At 40.7% G+C, this 22,323-nt stretch overlaps 1 protein-coding gene across 7 annotated transcripts in view; it reads right to left on the bottom strand.

Annotated features, from left to right (window-relative positions):
* The window catches only part of PLEKHA7 (pleckstrin homology domain containing A7), a 171,536-nt gene that overhangs the window by 71,972 nt on the left and 77,241 nt on the right, over window positions 1–22,323 (bottom strand). For all 7 annotated transcript variants that reach the window (XM_086749415.1, XM_086749408.1, XM_086749412.1 and 4 more), the window contains one exon: window positions 3,459–3,542. In XM_086749415.1, the coding sequence (XP_086605541.1) occupies window positions 3,459–3,542 (84 nt within the window). The remainder of the gene's footprint in view (window positions 1–3,458; window positions 3,543–22,323) is intronic.

Here is a 22,323-nt window from a genome sequence, read left to right as displayed (position 1 = left end):
GCTTTGATTTCAGCAGAGACATCCACATATGTTAACAGTGTCGTCTGACAAGAATTCAGGTATGATCGTGATGAACAGCATCTGTGTAAAACCTACACTGTCATATCTGATCTCCTTCTACGACCACGTGATCTGCCTCATGGGTGACGGGAAGGCTGTGGATGTTATCTACCTGGACTTCAGCAAAACCTTTGATACCGTCTCCCATAGCATTCTCCTAGAGAAGCTGGCAGTTCATGGCTTGGACAGGCGTACCCTGTGATGGGTTAAAAACTGGCTGGATGGCCAAGCCCAGAGTGTTGTGGTGAACGAAGTTAAATCCAGTCGACAGCCGGTCACAAGTGGTGTTCCCCAGGGCTCAGTATTGGGGCCAGTTCTGTTTAATGTCTTTATCAATGATCTGGATGAGGGGATTGAGTGCTCCCTCAGTAAGTTTGCAGATGACATCAAACTGGGCAGGAGTATCAATCTGCTGGAGGGTAGGAAGGCTCTGCAGAGGGATCTGGATAGGCTGGATCGATGGGCCAAGGTGAACTGTATGAGGTTCAACAAGGCCAAGTCCACTTTGGTCACAACAACCCCATGCAACACTACAGGCTTGGGGAAGAGTGGCTGGAAAGCTGCCTGGCAGAAAGGGACCTGGGGCTGCTGGTTGACAGCTGGCTGAACATGAGCCAGCAGTGTGCCCAGATGGCCAAGAGGGCCAACAGCATCCTGGCTTGCATCAGGAACAGCGTGGCCAGCAGGAGTAGGGAAGTGATTGTGCTCCTGTACTCGGCACTGGCGAGGCTCCACCTCGAATACTGTGTGCAGTTTTGGACCCCTCAGTACAAGAAGGACGTTGAGTTGCTGGAGCACATCCAGAGAAGGGCAACAAAGCTGGTGAGGGGTCTGGAGAACAAGTTTTATGTGGAGTGGCTGAGGGAACTGGGATTGTTTAGTCTGCAGAAGAGGCTGAGGGGAGACCTCATTGCTCTCTACAAGTGCCTGAAAGGAGGCTGTAGGGAGGCGGGTGTTGGTGTCTTCTCCCAAGTAACTAGTGATAGGATGAGAGGAAATGGCCTCAAGTTGTGCCAGGGAAGGTTTAGATAGGATACTAGGAAACACTACTGAAAGAGTGATCAGGCACTGGTACAGGCTGCCCAAGTAAGTGGAGAAGTCACCATCCTTTGGTTGGACTCGATGATCTTAGAGGCCTTTTCCAACCTTAAAGATTCTATGATTCTATAGAAGCAGTAATACAAAACTAAGGAAACCAGAGTGTCTCATGCACTTGAAAATGACATCTTTAAAGTCATCTTTGAACCTATATATTAAAACCATTTAATTTCAAAAACATGCTATGTGTACTTCAGGCCAATAATAAAGCCCAGTGAAATGTTCTCACAAAGACTGCTTCCTGAGTAGTCACTACAAACCCGTATTCCTCTCTATATCCCTCCAGCCATTCCCTCCTATTTTAGGATAAAAACAACCTGTTTCTATTAATTCTACTACATTGTAAAATCTTTTTCCCCACTGTTGATACCATCTCAGTGTAACTGAAGTCTAGAGATGACAAGTTATGCCAATTCATCTGATTGCCCTCCAAATAAACACCTTCATTTCTCTTCCAAAAAAGATTTTAACATACACAAAAGATCACTAAAATCCCATGCCACCAGCAAGTTGTTCTTTCAATTCTGGCCTTAATATTTGAGCTGCTACCAAGATCACAAGATCAGAAACAGCCTAGAGAAGTGTGACTAACCCTGTGAGGCACTCCAAGGAGTTCTATCCAAAAACTTGTTTTCCCTTATATATCTACAAATTTTCTTTATATTAAATTTGATCAAACCTTTACAATAGATTAAATAAAAATCAATTAATGGATGGAAGCTGGAACACAGATGCAGAGTGGGTATTATCTACAATTAAGACTTCCTCTGTTGCAAGACACCCGTTCCCCTTGCTAAACGACCTGGAGCAGTCTGTATGCATACTTGAATTGAGCCAAATTCCTCCAGCAGCAAGCCGCCCACACACTACCTAATACCTGGGGTGACCTCCAGCTCAGCAGCTGTCCCACAGTCTTTGCACCTAATCACAGGCCTCTCCCCTACACTGCAAAACATGTTCAACCCTCTACTCCATGCTGGTTCTCAGTATGGGCCTTGACATATGATCAGCCCTCGGATTTGCTTTGGGCTTGGGAGAGAGCAGCTATTTAGTTGGTTTTCTGTTGGGGTTTTGTTGCTATTGTTGTTTTCATTTGGTGAGTTTGTTTTTTAAACCATATGAGAAGCACTTCTCAGGGACGTACCAGAGCTCTGAGCAGAGGGCTGCACAGTCATGCTCTACTTCTCCTTTCCTCTCCAAGTCCACAATGGAAGACATTGCCAGAAAAGCCTCAGTTTCCTGGGAGTCTCGCACGGCCCTTCTCTGGGCCTCATTTTTCTTAATATTATACTGCTTTAAATTAAATGTCAAGCAAATTAAATGTCACATAATTGAAACAAAGTGTTCAGAAACATGTGGGCAGCCATACAAACCACCACATGCAGGCTGTCACAGCATGATGCCCAGCCTCCGTGATGCATGAAGGGCTAGAGGCTGCTGAAACAGCGTTGGATGACTAGGCTGGAAAAAGGAAAAGCTGTCTCGTGTTGTCCCATTCCTTTTGCCCTCTGGAGTGGTTTTAGAAATGATGTAGACTAGATATCTCTAGACTTTGTCTAGGGAAGATATCTAGGCATCCCATTACAGAAGGGATTCCAGGAGCAATCTAGCATCAGCAGGGACGACAGGAGTAGTTAAATCCTACAGTGAAACAGGGAGTGATACAAACCAACACCAAAGGCATGCCCAGATATACCAGTTTGAACACACGCATGTCTTCTTTTCTTTTTATCCTTTTTTTTTTCCCCCAAATCAGACAATCAAGTTAAAATATACTGGAAACTAATACATATGATTCTGTTTCTCTAGAACTGAAGAAAGCCTAATCCAATTTTTTTAAATAAATAGCAGCCCAAGATAGGGAATGTAGAAAATCTAAAACATAAGAAAACCAAGGAATTACAATGGAAACTAGTAATATTTTGTCTATTTCAATTTCAGTACAAACCTTCCAGTTTACTCTAAAGACATTTTACATTTATGTTCTGTATATTTGATATTTAAAAAGGCTAAAGCATTATTATTTAAGTATTCTATTTTATTGCCTTTTTTGTTTATTTAATTTTGGGGGGGTTTGTTTGTTTCTTTTTTTTAAAGATCTGGTAAGATTTTCTCTCAAGCCCTAAAGTGGAACACTGCCAGAATCAAAAAATATACTATCACAATGAGAAGTAAATTTTTAAGCATAAAGCATCTCTACGACATTTTTGCTACAATACCCGAACTGTCAAACTACTAAACTACTGTAAGTAAGTGTGTTACTGTTTTAGATCTCTTGACATGGGTATAAAACTACTTACTCTTCTCGCAAAATAAATTCAATATTTTCTGGAGAAACCTGTCCTGTCACAGGATGTCTAAATGACGTGGTCTGCTGATTATGGCTGAAAAGAAAAAAAAAAAAAAAAAAGAAAGAAAAAGAAAAAATAAATTAATATTGGCAAACTCAGTAAATTATATCTACAATCTCAAAAAAACCAGAACTGTTTATATTGATGTTTTGCTGCTGCTACTCGAGAAATGAAATATATTTCCTAGGTACTTTTGAAACCAGAAATATTTTCAGCTCCTTCCTGCATTCTTGTTGACTTTGCCAATGGCACACTGTAGCATTTAATTATTAAACTGGTTAATGCTTTAAAAGTAAACTAGTTGCAATCCTTAGTTAGGGAGACACATTTGAATTTATGATTATTTATACCTCACTGTTACCAGTTTATTTAAACATAACATAGAAATTACAGCAACAACACAGAACAAATAGCTGATTTGCATTTCTTTAAATTTCATAGAACAGAATCAGTAAAACAATTTAAAATGTTGCTGGACAACCTTTTATACAATTTGTAATATTTTACGAGACAATTTGTAGAAGCCATTTGGTGCATGCTTTCTTTTCCTCTAGTACGGTATTTCTTAAATTATTTTTCTTTACACCTCCACGCAGAGGATCATACATAATCTTAGTTGCTCTGTTGCATGGTCTATATAAACCAACATAATATAGTATTTCATATGAGTTGAATTAAAATTGGGATTCTCTACCAACTTTCCCCTCAGAGTACTATCCAGATGTTGTCCTACCCTCTGTGAAACATTGCTGTCTGTTATGGTTTTGTTTAGTGAGGGGAGGCCTAAGGTGGTAGCTTCTGTAGGAAACTGCTAGAAGTCGCTCCCCTTTGTTCAGTGGACTCGGCCGGGCCTAGGGCGGACCTGCTGCTGGCCAAGGCCGAGCCAATTGGTAGCAGAATGTTCCGTGATAACGCCTCTGTGATAACGTATTTAAGAAGTGGAAAACAGAGGAAAAAAAAAAAAAAAAAAAGAGAAGATAAGATGTGAAGCAGCTGAGTGGGGGCAGAGGCGCAGAGGGGGAGGAGCAGGCCTCATGGGCCTTGCAGGCCTCATCCTCTGGCCTCTTGCCAGGTGGCCGACTGGGCCCAACTCGGCCCAGCCTGGCTGCAAGAAGTGGAGAGGAGATGAGATGGATGATGTGAAGAGATTCTGAGAGGCATCTGCCAGCCTGTTGTGAAGAACTTTTCTTGTGAGAGGAACAGCTGCAGACACCAAGGTCAGTGAAGAAGGAGGGGGAGGAGTAATGCGGTTCCTGGCCAAGATTCCCCTGCAGCCTGTGGTGACGACCATGGTGGAGCAGGTTGTCCCCCTGCAGCCCATGGAGGTCCACAGAGGAGCAGAGATCCACTTGGAGCCTGTGCAGGACCCCACATCGGGGGAGGTGGATGCCTGAAGGCGGCTGTGGCCCGTGGAGGGCCCGCTGGGACAGTCGTTCTGGAGGGACTGCACTCCGTGGAAGAGATGACCCATGCCGGAGCAGTTTCACAAAGGACTGTGGCGTATGGGTGGGACCCCACAACAGAGCAGGGGAGGAATGCGAGGAGTTCTTCCCCCGACTATGAAGCAGCGGCGTAAAACAACACATGATGTGCCCCTTGGGGAGGGAAGGTATGTTAAGCCTGGGAAGAGGGAGGGGTGGAGGGAGGTTATCTTGTTCTCGGTCTCATTATCCTGCTGGTTTTAGTAATAAATGAATAGTTTTCCCCAAGTCGAGTCTGTTTTGCCCGTAACGTTAACGTTAAGGATTTTCTCCCTGTCCTTATCTCAAACCTCGAGCTGTTTTCCCTTATATCTCCCCCTATTCTCTCGGAGGGTGGGGGGAGTGAGAGAGAGACTGCGTAGTCTGGTCCCGATTTGGGCTGAACTACGACACTGTCCATTAAAGACAATTATTTTATCTGTGTAACTGTACTCATACAGTGCAAAAAATATGGAATGAGGAAAGCTTATTTCAAGACAAACTGGTAGTCCTCCCTCCTCCCCAAAGTAGATAGAAAACCTAAGACAAGTTCTAGAGTGTCTCATACTTACTAAGCCCCTTATTCTGCAGCCCTGTCCAAAGAAGCAACGTATAAAAATCACAAATCTTAAAGAAATAAGAAACTGAAGATCTTATTTCAGAGTTAGAAAGGTCGTGGCTCAGATGCTGTTATGGAGCCTTAGAATTAGAGAGTAATGAACCAAGAGCTTCCCTTATTTAAGGTTCTGAATTTTTGTGCGTTTAGTTAACAATACATATGTAAACAACATCCAAAACTAGAATTTCCATCAAATGCAGCAAAATTTTAACAAACTGTGAGCATATCCAGGGGAAGGGAAAAAAAAAAAAAGCCGTTAAATGAATTATACATCAAAGAGACAAAAATGAACACCCTTTTTTTTTGTTGTTTTAAAAAAGCTTTGGACTTTTTTCCTCCTATAATGCCCAGTGATTTTGGGTCTTAGAGATTTGATTCAACTGCCTAGCACAGCAGGATGTCCCCTTAGAATCTGCATAACTCATAAAGAAATATTCTGAGGTTTCAAAGTAACAGAATTCCAAAGAGGTAACAGCCTTTCTGTACAGTAAAGGACAGCTAAAAACCAAACAGCTCATGCACCCAGAACATTAAAATGTAAATAGCTCAGGATATGCTTTGATTGAAAAAACAAACCGAACCAAAACCAAGCCAAAACGACCACCACCACACAAAAAAAAAAAACCTAACCAAAAAATAACTCCCCAAAACCCCAACAACATCAAAATCCCACAACCAAACCCACAAACTGCTGATGCTAAGTCCCAGTTGGACCATGAATGGCAGAGGATGTTTTCTGTTAGAAACTTTTCCCCCCTTTTCCAATACGCCCTGCTACAGGAAGTCATATAAAAGGGACCAATATAAAGAACATTTTCAATTATAAGCTGAAAGCCGTGACAACTTATGCTGCACCAAAAGGACCTTTTCCTCCCCCACCTCTTGCAAAAATTCTAGCCCTACAGACACGAAAAACTGTGAACAACATGTCAGGCCACCAACTACCTGCCATGGCAGCAACAGCAGTACTTTCCTAGAGCGGTGAGAGGTGACCTCTGCTGCAGAGGTGGGTTACTGAAGTACCTCTGCAATTTCTAACTCTTCAGTTTTCCCATGAAATCAGAGATCAGGAGAAAGCACTTCCAGTAAGCCCACAGTGCTAACATCTAACAAAGAGACCATGACCTTTTTCTTCACAAAAGGACTGAGGAGTATTGTTTTCTGAAGAAGCACTTTTATGTGAGTTTATATTCTAATTTTGAGTATACATCGAAATAAAAGAATAGGAACTTGCAGATGTCAAATTAAAAAAATAAATAAATTATAACAGAAACAATTAAACTCCATTTTTTGTCACACAGTTCAAACAGTTTCAAGCTAGAAGTCTTTTCTTTTAAATCAGGACCGAAGCAGTGTGTTTAACCTTTGATACATAGCCTAGGACCACTAGCAAAAAAATGCAAATACGTAGTTAGCTTTAAAAATGAAAGTACACTGTCAGCTTTATTCTCCAGAGGCAAACAAACTGCCAACAAGCTCTCATCTGCAGGCTTTTATTCACTAATAATTCACTCCACAATTAAGACTAAGCTAAAGAACTATATTCCAGAAATGCTCTAGGGTTATTTAGGAAATGAAGTTACCCATTATACCATACTAGCACTTTTACTAATGTTTTATTATTTCCCACAAAATAAATTCACCAGGCCTTCAGAAGATAAATTAGTCCTCTTGCTAATTAAAGAGCAAGTCCATTACTAATAGACTAAATATTACTTGCTAACAATAGAAGTTTCAGATGGAAAGTAAACAGTACTTAAATATTTGAGCAATTGCATTTTGGGACAAATTCTGCACTTCAAATAGTAAGAGCAGAGAAACAGAAGAACAGTTACCTTATTACATAAAATGCAGATGGTAATTTCACCGACAAGGAGAAGGCAGACAAAATCAAAAGTTTCTGCAGCTTCAATACCTAGGACATGACTGGGAAGAGAGAAATTATACCACTGCCACTAACAATTAGTTTTGCAGAACACAGTGGTTTATTTGAATTTGAAAAGTGAGAGTGTAAATGTTTTGCCTCAAGGGAGTCATTAAGAATAAGCAATACTATTTGAAACAACCTATACAACAGATGGCTAATGCCTTGCAACAAGGCATTAGGCAGCAGGGAGATTTTTGTCCACAATGAGAGCAGTCAAACATTGGAAAGGTTGACTAGCAAGGCTGTGGAATCTCCATCCTTGGAGACAAGGCCGTGAGCAACTGAATCAAACTTTCTAAGTTGGTTCCAGCTATGAAGCTGGCCTGGCTCTGAACAGGAGAGGCGGATCTGATGGGGTCCAGAGGTTCCTTCCAACCTAAATTATTCTGTTCTGTCATCCCCCTGCTACTCCCTCCCATCTTTCTCTGCAAATATAATTTAGTTCTTACAACCTCTTTGAAACTTTCCTGGTATTTAAATAGATGGATTCCAAGAATATTAGCAGTATGTTCTTTTGTTTAGAAAGAGAGAAATTGTAAAATTAGATTTTTAGATTTAGATTACAATTTCTTTTTGTGGTTTTCATGTTCTTTAAACATTTGTTTAACAGTAATATCTGTTTAGACAACAATGATAGCAATAACATCCCCAGTGAGAGTGATCTAGTAAACTTGTTGCAGTGAAAGTTCTCCTTCCTTTCCAGGTACAGTTGTTCTCCCGACACGTCAGCGAACCAAGCCTCCCAGTAGTTAATCATCTGTATTTCCTCCAAATAGCAACTGCTCCATACGTTTCTATTGTCCAGAAATCTACCATGTACAACAGGCACAATAAATGAGCCTTAATAAAAGGGCATGAGACGCTACTCCACTCTTCATGCCCCTTTTATTCCCTTTTCACTACAGAAAGACTTAATACCACCAATAAAACTGGGAAAGGCTTATGTTGCTTCACCATGTGACTCCTGAATGCCATGTAACTTGTGTTAGCACACCACCACACATTTGAAATGCCAAGCTACCTTTTCTAGTAACATGAAGAATTTTCTGTGTGATAAATTATGGCATTTTTCCTAGGAATCATCTTTTAATTTTAACAATTTGGTATTAGTCTTATTTTGTGTAATTACTATCAAAGGAATCACCAAACAAAGGAAAAAAAAAAAGAAAAATCCACACAAAAATTACATGCATTAGCATCTACCACTACCATCATTAAATTACACTATAGACTGCTAAAAGTAATTGTGAATTTCGAAGTTACAGAACAGCATTTTCCAAGGCTTGCTGTTGGTTTGTAATATAGGTAAGACTCAGATTTTTTCATAAGAGAATTGCAGATCAAACACCAGTGCTTTGAAATTAGATACCGCACCACAAATTCTACCATTTCACAGCACGCGTACACAACATTTGCAAGCATTAAGAATTGACAGTCACCCACTGTCTTAAGGCCGATGTACTAGAGCAGCTGAGAAACACTCAAGACCTTCAAGACATAAACAATGTTAATACACCTAACTCACATTAGCCGCATGTGAAAGCATGCTGCTTGAGCATCTAAGCTGGCCCTGGGTTGAGGAGTGGCGGGCTGGAACCAGATAACCGTACAAACTGGATATTGGTTATAATCCTGCTGTTTGGGTGGGAGTGCAGACAGACACCTATATCCTTTGATAACACCCTACTGCTCAACATCAAAATGCAGCCTAAAACGTTTCTCAGGTATTGATTAAGCAAGTCTGCAAATTTAACATTGCTCATTATTTGTTTGCACTAACATAACCTATAGTATGATGAAATTTAACTGATTTAAAACACAGGAAAACCACACAAATAAAATGCAAGCTCCAATCCTATAGTATAATTGACACAGGAAGGCCCTTTTGCCTGCTTGGATCCTTTTGCAGAACTCATAGTTTACATGACTTCACTTTTTTTTTTTCCTTTCAGTTTATTTTGTATTTGAGTCAAACTCAAGTTTTAATAATTAACTTTTAGACATGACTGATGCTGATGACTCTTCATTTGAAGTCAATCAAGTTTACAGATTGCCTCTAGAGTAATTTAAACGCCCAAACAGGTGAATCTTGAAATATGCAAACCAACTGCTGTTTGAGTCTACCGGACATTAACAACAAATTTATAAGTTGCAAGAAAGAATCATGTTGCTATTGGACAGACTGTCCCATAAATTTTTCATGAGCCATTTCTACAGTATTTGTTTTCCATGTAGGCTGACCTCTTTACACTCACCTGCAAGACCAGATAAGCATGAACATCTTTATGCTGAATGGCGCAAATGGTGGTGACAGTTATGGGAGAGCACCCATCTTTCTACAGGATTTACTGGTGTGGGTGCAGCCAACAGAAGGACTCACGCAGTGAACAACTGCTGTTCAGCCAGCGAGTTGTCACTCCAGACAGGGGAAAGTGCTTGTATCTAACCAGGCAAACAGCCAGGCATAGTTTGTTTTATTTCATAATGTATTTCTGAAATACAACAATAGCTTCAGATAAAAGGATCACATCACAGGATCATCACAGATTTCCATGAGTAATACAGGCTAAAGTCATCTGCTGATTCACAAATCCCTTTGATGCATATCATGAGACACCATCAGGATTTTATTAACTCACAAAAACCACATTCAAGTAACTTCAAATTAAGGAAAAAAAAGCGTGACAAATTTTAAAGACAAGGAAATCCTTAGAAAAGGGGACATTCCTGAAAAGTGAAATTTTATTCTATTTCCTTACTCTTGCACCTTTAGAAAAACTACAGTCCCTGCCTTCAAAACTGAAAACTAAATTAAAAAATTCTCTGATCACTGCAAAACAAAATTAGAAAGGTAAAAGATCACATTATTGTTTCACATTGTCTTAAACTAGGCTTGGAACTCCCTTAAGACTATTCCTTTCTTTCCCACCAAAGTATTTGAAGATAGATGAAGCTACATAAATCTCCAAAATAAAATATAGTACCTTCAAAATTATCTATCTAAATTAATTTGGAACTTTGCTACTTAATAAAAATAATCTTGACTTTTAGTGACAATGAAATGTCCCGAATGTCACAATGTGAACAGCAGACTCAATCAATCGTACATGTCTTACAGATATCATGTGAACATCTAAGGCACATCTTGAAAGTTTGAAATGGAAACAGCAGCAGGTCCAATAGTTAAATATAAATATTGGTGATATATACACACATGTATTTGCACGCATGCATATATACATGTGTATATATACATGTATATCTAGGATATACACACACACACACACATCCCCCTCTCCTCTCCAGTGTTGGCGCAGATGTTTCTGCAATGATATAAGTAACTCTGGCTCCTATAGAATTAAATGGTTGGGACAAATGGTCCCACCAGTTCAATTAGGTGCAGCAACTCCAAAGACAGATGTTCATGTGGAAAGCAAGTATTTTTTAACTCAAAGGTTTTGGGAAGCATGGAGGTGAATTTTTGTTTGTTTGTTCTTCCACTGGGGGTCATTGGTGTGACAGGAAAACAGCAACTTAACTTTCTTCACTAATTCATTCTGTACTACACCCAAAGCACCATTTGCTCTACAGCCTTTCACACCAAAGAAAACTATGCAGAGCTCGTGTAACCACGTTACCATAGCAGAGTTGCAGAACAGTTATACATTAAATGCTGCTATAAACCAATCCTGCCACAAGAAAACAACATATAGACAGTAACGTGTCACATTCATGCTCTAATAAAAAGAAAGTGGTGATAACTCTAAGTAATATGATTAAAACACCCTGGGTAAAAGCAGCGTACCCTTAAATTTAAACATCAGCCACAACTTCAAGAGTTTAGTGAGAAAGTTGTCCAGCAAGCACTGCCATGTTAGCATACTATTTTGGAAAAAATATTTAAGGGAAGCTTTACACAAAAATGTTATATATCTCAATTTTTAAGCCATAACAAAATTGGTTAAAATAAAGAGATGTTCGTATGCATAGCATCTCAATTTACCAATGGAAGCCAAAAATTCTCACCCAGCCTATTTGAATATATTTTACTTCAATGGAAAGACTTACACAATAATAAGACACAACCATCCATATTGTTCTAGATAGGAAAGCAAATATAAGTTTTCCAGTATCCAGCTTTCACCTAAAAAGAAAGTCATACAGTGTAGAAAGTTGAAACAATTTAATAAAACAGCTATGAAAAATGAATAAAACAGCTTTCAAAAACTTTATTCCTCTGCCATGTAAAACCTCAAAACATTTTCTCTTCAACAGCTTATGAATGTTGAAGACAGATTTCAACTGCATAAGAAAAATGCAGTTCTGATCTATTGAATTTAATGCATAACATGAAAAAGCTATTATAATATCTGCAGAGGACAATACTGCAGACTTAGACCTCACTGGGCTGCTGTGTGTGCCCTCAGACAAAGTGGAAACAGATTGCTCCTTTCCCCTTTCCATAAAATGGAAATGCTTTATCTACAACCTATACCACAGGAATGAAGTTTTAATCAAATACTGTTTTCTTACAAAATCACAAGTGTCCAGAACAGAATTTAAGAATTATAGCTGGTATTCATCAAGTTCTCTCAGCTCCAGAGTTTAGAATATTGCATCCAATTTTGGACCTCCTCATATAGGAAAGGCATCAACAAACTGAAGTGAGTTCAGCAGAGGGGCACCAAGATGGTCAGGAGCACCTGCTCTGTGAGAAGAGGCTAAGGGAGCCAGCCTTGTTCAGCCTGGAGAAACAACAGCTTCACAGTGACCGACCCGCAGCCTCCTGCAAAGACATCATCAAGAAGGATCTTCACCGTGGTGCAAGACGGGAGGACAGGAGACAGCAGGCACAAACTGAAACAAGAGAGCTTCAAGACTGCATGTAGGAGAAGCTCTCTCATCTCAAGGATATGAAGACATATCGTGAGGATGGTAAAGCACTGGAACAGGCTGCCCAGAGAGCTTGTGCAGTCTCCATCCTTGGAGGTTTTCAACACTAGAGTGGAGGAAGACATGAGCAACCCAGTCTGACCTCACCACAGAACTTGCTTTGAGCAGAAGTTTGCACTAGAGACCTCCCGAGGTCTCACCCAAACCAAATTTTCCTACAGTTGTAAGGTTGGGTATAGTTGCTATTTCTACCAAAAAGCCAAAAAAAAAAAGCAACCAAAAGCCAAAACAACCAAAAACGTTTTGCAGAACAGATCCTGCTAACAGAATAATGCAAAAACTCCACATGGTTTAGGAAACAAAAACTCAAAACAACATTAAAACCTGGTTTCTTCCTTCAACCTTTAATAAAACTATTAATTAACTTATTCACCAAATAATTAAATCCAAAGTCCCTTTACATTCTACTAACAAACACTCCATGAAAGATGAGAATTTACGTAGCCAGGGTTCCTGTGGTTATGTGCTTTTTATCTAACAGGACACACGTTCCAACCAAAGTGTTTCCCGTAGTTAAGGGCATTCAAAACAGGAATGACAGGACTAGGGGTAACGGTTTTAAAATAGAGGGAGGTAAACTCAGATTAGATATTAGGGAAAAAAAATTTTTACAATGAGGGTGGTGGAACACCGGGACAGGTTGCCCAGAGAGGCGGTGGATGCCCCAGCCCTGGAAACATTCAAGGCCAAGTTGGATGAGGTTCTGAGCAACCTGATCTGGTTGAAGATGTCGCTGCTCATTGCAGGGGGGTTGGACTAGACGACCTTTAAAGGTCCCTTCCAACCGTAACCATTCTATGATTCTATAGAACATGCATGGGTCTGTCTCAGTCCTCCTCTAAACCTACTGTTGTAGTTCAGCCCCGATCAGGACCAGACTACGCAGTCTCTCTCTCACTCCCCCCACCCTCCGAGAGAATAGGGGGAGATAATGTAAGAAAAACGGCTCAAGGTTTGAGATAAGGACAGGGAGAAAATCCTTAACGTTAACGTTACGGGCAAAACAGACTCGACTGGGGGAAAACTATTCATTTATTACTACAAACCAGCAGGATAATGAGACCGAGAACAAGATAACCTCCCTCCACCCCTCCCTCTTCCCAAGCTTAACATTATCTCTACTACCTTCCCTCCTCGAGCAGCACAGAGGGGAAGAGGGAATGGGGGTTGCAGTCAGTTCATCACGTGTTGTTTTACGCCGCTGCTTCATAGTCGGGGGAAGAACTCCTCACATTCCTCCCCTGCTCCATTGTGGGGTCCCACCCATATGCCACAGTCCTTTGTGAAACTGCTCCGGCATGGGTCATCTCTTCCACGGAGTGCAGTCCCTCCAGAACGACTGTCCCAGCGGGCCCTCCACGGGCCACAGCCGCCTTCAGGCATCCACCTCCCCCGATGTGGGGTCCTTCACAGGCTCCAAGTGGATCTCTGCTCCTCTGTGGACCTCCATGGGCTGCAGGGGAACAACCTGCTCCACCATGGTCGTCACCACAGGCTGCAGGGGAATCTTGGCCAGGAGCCGCATTACTCCTCCCCCTCCTTCTTCACTGACCTTGGTGTCTGCAGCTGTTCCTCTCACAAGAAAAGTTCTTCACAACAGGCTGGCAGACGCCTCTCTGAATCTCTTCACATCATCCATCTCATCTCCTCTCCACTTCTTGCAGCCGCACCAGGCCAAGTTGGGCCCAGTCGGCCACCTGGCAAGAGGCCAGAGGATGAGGCCTGCAAGGCTCATGAGGTCTGAGCCTCCCCCTCTGCGCCTCTGCCCCCACTCAGCTTCTTCACATCTTCTCTTCTCTTTTTTTTTTTTTGTTTTCCACTTCTTAAATACGTTATCGCAGAGGCGTTATCACGGGACATTCTGCTACCAATTGGCTCGGCCTTGGCCAGCAGCAGGTCCACCCTAGGCCCAGCTGAGTCCACTGAACAAAGGCGAGCGACTTCTAGCAGTTTCCTACAGAAGCTGCCACCTTAGGCCCCCCATCACTAAACAAGGCTACAACACCTACTCATACCCTCCAGTGCTTCACAATGCTGTACTGACTGTAATCCTAAAACCCTCATCCCCATCAGACACCAGGCAAAAGAATAAACAAGGATATGAGCATCACATTCACTGAAGTACCACTTAATATGAAGAAACCACAATTCCCACAGAGAACACCTATTCTTGTGGGTTGGCTGTTCCTGTTTACTGACATATATTAATAAAAAGTTCCTTCATTAGTAACAAACTGTTCCAGTCTATCTTGTGGTTAATTCTGAAACACTTCAAACTGCATTCATAGACAGCTTAAGGAAAAAAAAAAAAAAAAAAACCCACAAAAAAACCAGCAACAAAGTTATTTCCTTTGGTTTGTGTGACTGGTTTCTGACTGTTTCAAAGGAGCTCCTTCTTCCTCAGTCTCACTCAACTCCCCATGTTGGATAAAATATGATGCACCTCCTCTAAATTTAAAAGCATTTGTAAAGTATTTTTTCCTATCAAATCATAAGTATAAAATGGACTACGGTACTCCTGAAGGGCACATAACATCAAATTTTTGCTTGAGAGAAGGCTAGTAATACAAGATCATCTTGCCTAGAGCAACGGCTATAAATTAATGAAGTCTATCAGACCAACTCTTCAGAGCTTTGAATGTCAGAGCTGCCTGGTAGCACTTGGTGGTTACTTTCCTTTTCAAAGAGGCTCAGCACCTACAGCACTGAAATACTGACACATACGAAACGCACGACATTAGCATCGGTTCACAAAACGCTACGGTAAGTCACATACAAATCCACACAAACCCAGAGCTGAATTTACACTCCACAGTTAAAACCAACAGAAGGGCCATTAACCAGGAGCAGCTCTAACCCTTGGGCAGCGGGAGCCATTCCCAGAACTTCATCATCCCCTCTTCTGAACCTTTCTTCCCTCCTGCACGTGGTGCAAGACCTCAGAGCTGGGGGCGCGAGGCCTGGCTCTGCTCCACACCTGCGCAGGAAGCGCGCAGGAAGCGCACCGTACCTGCATGCACCACACGGGCGGAGGGACGATCCCTAAAATACCCAACACATCATGGCTGCCACTGTCATTAAATAAAACTTCAAAAATTACAGAAAGCGGTTATTTGCATTGTCAAAGGCTAGCATGTCTTTTAAAATGTTTGGTTTTTTTTTTAAATCCCATTAATTGATATGTATTATGAGTCACCATGTATTAACCACACTCTTTCATACCTCTTATAAAATAGTTCTGAGGCCAAAGATATAAAGTGGATAAAACTTTAGTAAAATGTTATTTACCCAAATGTTTCCATCACACAGTTACCCCACTGTGCAGTGAGAGAGGCACTATGATTCATAGCCTACAACTAATTCCAGGTTAATAATTTAGAGACTGTAACTGTAAAACAGACATGGAAGAGTATCTTTTTAGTTTATGCATAGAGTTTATACATTATCCAAAAATGTCTTTCTAATTCAACAAAAAGCTCTTCAGCATTAAAAAAGGGGAAAAAAAAGGTATTTATAGCTATATCAGTTGTTAACAACTTCAGTTAAATTTGCTCAAAGAAATAACCTAAAGCCAGCTCATTCTTACAGAAATGTAGAAATACTCAGTGGCCTCAAGTCTTACAAGCAGAGAATCCCCTATGACATTTCCAAACAATCACAGAAATTTGCTGTAGAATTAATTTAACGTATTCTCTTTGGCATCTATAGAACGCAAAATGCTAGAATATATGTAAACACTACTAGATTAGCTTTATACAATCAAACAAAAGAAAAGAACATTAAGATTTTTTGCATTAAACAGTTCCAATCTCTAAAACTTTTCCGCTTTTAACACTTATTATTTTACTCAGTGCAGAAATCCAATAAAATGGGTTTGAAAATGAACTATTTTGGTGTGTGTAATGCCAGAAGTTTCTTTACTAAACATAAACCAACGAACTAATTCTACAGAAAGAAGGTAATTATTTTCAGTCATTCAGTGTCTCCTCCTCAGCCCCTAAACCCACCACTACGTAATCAAAGCATGTCAAGTCACAATATAACCTATAGCAACAGATTAATAACAATTTACATTATTGGCATAAATTACACTGAGTTTAGTGTACTGAATGTCTAAGTGAACCAAACATAAATCACATTTAAGAAAACTCTCACATAATCACATTCTGTGTTTTATTTCTTGAACACATTGCACTATCAGAAGGTGAAAATTTGAGAATAAAATATTAAACTAAAATACAATCAGACAGCTGTGAGGAGAGTAGCACTGAAAACAACACAGTCATGGAAGAAATATTTGTGTTTACTTAGAGTCACTAAAGGGACACATTAACAGTGTCCAGACAAACAGCTCAGAAAAAGCCCCCAGCAGACACAGGCAGTGACCACACAGAGATCTGGAGGGTAAAGAAAACAGCACAAGGAATGTATAAAGAAACACATTTTCACTCTTTTAGTCTCAAAAATAGCTTTAGCTAGCAAACACATTTTTAAAACTATTTTGTTGGTTTTCTGTGGGTTCGGAGGCTTCATTTATATCAGCAAACATCAATGTGCATTATTGGATAGCATGCAGCCATTTGGAGACAGCATGCATCTTCAAAATTGGCTCCCAACTGGACTCTGTGTGAAACCACATTATCCCATCGGGAAAGATGAAAACTCCTTCCTTAAACGCGTGAAGAGAGCTCTTATTTTTCAAAATAACTGGAAGGATGAAGCAACTACCACAGTAAGCGTGTAAGTCAACAGCCAAATGTAATGACCAAAGTATCAACAGCCAAAACATGAAATGAGGCTCCTTAACTTTGGGTCAGGGAGCAAGGCTGCAGCAAAATCCAGCCGCAAGCCAGCTCTTGGGACAAGACTATATATAGCGAAGTTATCAGCTACATTCCTCCTGCACCACTTGAGCAGTGCGCTATGGCTGCTTTGTCTGGCTCTTGTCCCATAGCTCCACCATTCTGAAGCCCCCACCAGAGCACCCCACTCTCACCAGCACGAAGCCCATGCAGATAACATCTCCAAGAGCACAACCGCACTGCTCTGCTGCTGCCTTGTCGCCAGGGTTTTCACAGCCCATACAGCTCCACAATAGAGCTCACATAGCTGTGTATCAGAGGAATGTGCCCTTAAATAAGACCTCAGCCACAGGATCTACAGTATTACCTACCTCTCACCTTTGTAATGTGAGGACTAGTTCTCTGCCATCTCCCCAAACTGGCCAGCGACCTGGGAGGACAGTCCCGTGCCAATTCACTTTCTCATCTCCAACCACCACCCCTGTTTGTCGCTGTCAAGTAACGCAGCCAGAGGAGAGCACAAGCACCACTTGGGGAGCGCTCCAGTTCGCACGTCTCGACACTTGGCTGGGTTTCCCCTGCTCAGTTGATGCACAGGCCAGGGCAACGCCGAAGTGAGAGAAACTTGCAGCAGGCGAGCTCTCACGTTGCTGATGAGGCCTGGGGTGAGGACAGGGAGCGCTGGCAGGATTAGAACTGAAAGAAATTCCAAAAACTTCTTCAGATCCTGCATTAAGTCTTTTCAACGCCAAGTAAGTCTCTGTCAAGTATGTGACTGAAACTTGGCAGCTATGTAGGTGAAGTAACTTCACATGAAATAATATTTGTTCTTTAGGTAATTACTTAACAATACATACAATGACAGAATGCCTTCAAAAAATGTGCATCTTCCACTTACAGAAAACTTTGTAATCACTTGAAAATATAGGTATTAAATAGTCCTTCAGGGAATGAAAATATTTTTTTCCTTTCAGATGCAGCAAGCTCCAAAGCACGAGTGACCAGAGCTTAGACTAAGCTAGACACTCTAGAGAAGTTCTATAGTAAAAAATGGTTTTATTCAATGCTAACTTTTAAAATGCAACAACACCCCAAATGCAACATGATAAATATTGTACGCATATATATTTGATCAGGAGGATTACAAATAGCCGAGTATTTTTTCATACTTTCAGTGCTTCAGTTGCATTTTAATTCACTAATTATAGAAAATGCACAATGTTTTCAAAAATACTTAGATAAATATATAATCTAGCAATTTAATTATTTTCAAAAGAAGACTCCGTTGTTTGGGGGGGGGATTTTTTGCTGTGTTTGTTTTGGTTTACATATTGACTATTCTGCACAATTAAACCACCACCAGACACCAACATTGCAAGGATTTTCTCAAGAACTCTTGGGATCTTCCCCTCCTCTCAAAAACCACAATTGACATTACAGCAATCAAAACCAAAGCTATGATTTATTTCACAGAATCGTAGAACAGTTTGAGGTCAAACAGACCTTCAAAAGTCATCTAGTCCAACCCCCCTGCAAGGAGCAGGGACATCTTTGACTAGATCAGGTTGCTCAGAGCCTCATCCAACCTGGCCTTGAACATTTCCAGGGATGAGGCATCCACCACTTCTCCGGGCAACCTGTTCCAGTGTTCTAGCACCCTCAGTGTAAAAAATTTCTTCCTTATTTATAGTATAAATCTACTCTATCACAACAGGCCCTGCTAAAAAGTTTGTCTTCATCTTTCTTATAGGTCCACTTTACATACTGAAAGGTTACAATGAGGTCTCCCTGGAGCCTCCTCTTCTCCAGGCTGAACAGCCCCAACTCTCTCAGCCTGTCCTCATAGGAGAGGTGCTCCAGCCCTCTGATCATCTTCATGGCCCTCCTCTGGACCTACTCCAACAGGTCCATGTCTTTTCTGTACTGAGGGCTCCAGAGCTGGATGCAGTATTCCAGATGGGGTCTCACCAGAGCGAAGTAGAGTGGCACAATCACCTCTCTTGACCTGCTAGCCACATTTCTTTTTATGCAGCCCATGATGTGGTCGGTTTTCTGGGCTGCAAATGCACATTGTCGGTGAATCTCCAACTTCTCATCCACAAGTACCCCCAAGTCCTTCTCCACAGGACTGCTCTCAATCCCTTAATCCCCCAATCTGTACTGGTAATGGGGGCTGCCCTGATCCACGTGCAGGCCCTTGCAGTTGGCCTTGTTGAACCTCATGAGGTTCACATGGGCCCACTTCTTGAGCTTCTCCAAGTTCCTCTGGATGGCAACCTGACCCTCAGGCAGGTCTGCACTACTCAGCTTGGTGTCACCTGCAAACTTCCTGAGGGTGCCACAGGATCCCACTATGTCATTGATGAAGATATTACACAGTACTGGTCCCAGTATGGAACCCTGAGGGACACGACTTGTCACCGATCCCCATCTGGACATTGAGCTGTTGACCACTACCCTCTGGATGCAACCATCCAGCCAATTCCTTATCCACCAAACAGCCCACCCATCAAATCCATGTCTCTCCAATTTAAAGAAAGGGATGTTGTGGGGGATTGTGCCAAAGGTCTTACTGAAGTCCACACAGATGATGTGTAGCGCTTCCCTTGTGCACTGATGTAGTCACTCCATCAAAGAAGGCCACGAGGTCTGGCAGGCAAAACCTAACAAACCTTGGTGAAGCCATGCTAGCTGTCTAGAATCACCACTCTGTCTTCCATGTGCCTTAGCATAGCTTCTTATTTCTACCTTCTTGGGCAGTGTGCCACACTACATTAAAATTTTTTAGCTTTAACTTCATAAAATGTACTTAAGTTTATTTGGTTTTGCACTTTATACAACTTTAAAATATGTTAACTACTCTTTTTCAAGTGTCCTATTTGCTTCCTAAGTAGGGGCAAAGAGGAGAGTAATTTGTCTGCACTTGGTCTCTCATTCCTCCGCATGAATTCTACATGCTCATGAAAAAGCTGTAGCTTATAGCAATAACCTCCATCAAAAGGGGAAAAAGCTCCAGACTGGTTTTTTGGAAGCTGCTTAGCATTCACCTTCTCTGGGACTTTATCTGATTACAGAAAGTTAAAACTTCCAAATAGGAAACAGCTCCTCTTAGAGAACAATAAGTAACTGGACAAACCCTGTACTATTTCCTCCTGAGGACTTCTGATGTTTTGCATGCAGAAACCCAATTTCAGATTAATTTCTATTTTAATGTTTCCCAATCAGCTATTGGAACTAATCAAGGTTACAATCATTACTCTGAGCATTTGCTGTCCATACTTATTTAATTATAATAGTGACAATAATAATTCTAATAAGTGTCAACAAATGACACTTATTCCTGAAGTGTAACTTAACAGACACTGCCATTATACTGTTTTTAAAAAATAATAAATCTGTAAGTAGCACACAAAAAAAGACTTCAGAATGACTGATTTTTGCTGAATAAATCATCACTGACTCACAAAATGATTCTGCTTCAAGGTTACATTCATCATTTTGCAATATAAAGTTGAAACAATTTGAATTAATTGAGTGATGACATTTCAGTAATTTCGGATACTGGATCAGGACATGGAAATGTCTCTTTACAGAGGAATGGGGTTCTCCCACAAGAAAAGAGAAAGAAGTGGTTTAATTTCTAAAACTTGAACTGCAGTAAGTTTTTCTGCATCATTAACAGATAAAAGAATTTAATAGTTTCGGCACTACTACATTGGGATTTGGGATATCAGGATTAAGATCTTAGCTTGACCTTGTCAAGTAATTCTATTTCTGTAAAATCACCATTTTATTAACATTTAAGACTTTCAAAAGAGAGAAAAGGCACCTACCAATTTAGAGTCTTAACCTCATTTGCAGCTTTCTGCGTGCTACCGCAGCACATACAAGCAAAAACATTCACTGCTTTTTAATAGTAGAAAGGAGTACCTCGACTTTCCCAAAGAATTCCAGTAAGCATGGGAGGTAAAAACAGGCTGGAATTTCTGAATCTAGCTAAAGACGACACATTGCTGCCTTCCAAGTTTGTTTACAGATTTACAGAAAATTTCTTCTGAAGTTTGTTCTTTAAAATATTTATATACAACATAAAATCACCTTTATTCTGAAGATAACATTTTGGCTACATCAATTATTCTTTTCACTTCAAGTACGAAGTGGATGGATGTGGGAAGAAGGTTGTCTTTTTTATGAGTATACTCTGTGAGGTGAAACACTGTAAACCAGGGTACAGTTCTGTACGAACACAATAAAGCCTAATGCATTATGATACCCAGCAAGTAAGTTCAGTAAAATTATTTGGCAGGATCTAATTGCCAGTGCAGTTGTCCTAAACTGAACGAATCAAGGCCATCTAAAAAAACCTGCATCTCCAAATGTAACTCTCCAAAACTAAACTCACTTGGAGATTAACTTTGCTATACTACTTATCAAAATCTTTCTGCTCGGTTACTTACTTCCTAGTTGCTATCAACTTAATTCACCCAGGTATGACGTAAATAACTGCACTGAAACATCAAGTTCAGCCTAACGTGCACCAGAGTATGCTTGCTTCTGTGGTATCATGTGCTATCCTTTTATTACTGCTCTTTGAAAAACATCTAAGAATCTAAATTAACGATGCAGATAAAACTCCAGATTAAATTCAGATGGCAGATTAAATTCCAGAAGTGAGGAGTGGCAGTATTCATTCTTCTCAAAGTACAACACTAGAAAGATATAACTACACTGTAATGCAAATTACTGTCAAATCAGAATAAAAGGAGGCAAAATGCTCTTTTTCTGAATAAGAACATGCTCTCAAGGGAAAATAACATAAATTAATTATTCTTATCTTGTATGACATAGACTTTGTTTTATATCTAGCATTCTGGGACTTTCACATTACACACCACAACCTTAAGTTTTAATACCTCTGAATTTAACTGTTCTCAGACAGCTCACAAATTCTGCAAATACCACGTGCATATTCTGCATTCCTTTGGTGTGAACAGGTTGCAGAGTAAGGCACTGTATTCTCTAAGACATTAAGAAAAGCAGCTCAAACTTTCTG

The sequence above is a fragment of the Chlamydotis macqueenii genome, chromosome 5 (assembly GCF_036417535.1).
Source record: "Chlamydotis macqueenii isolate bChlMac1 chromosome 5, bChlMac1.mat, whole genome shotgun sequence".
NCBI lineage: Eukaryota > Metazoa > Chordata > Aves > Otidiformes > Otididae > Chlamydotis > Chlamydotis macqueenii.
Note: the sequence above shows the minus strand (reverse complement) of the source record. Positions and strands in the feature narration are given on the sequence as shown.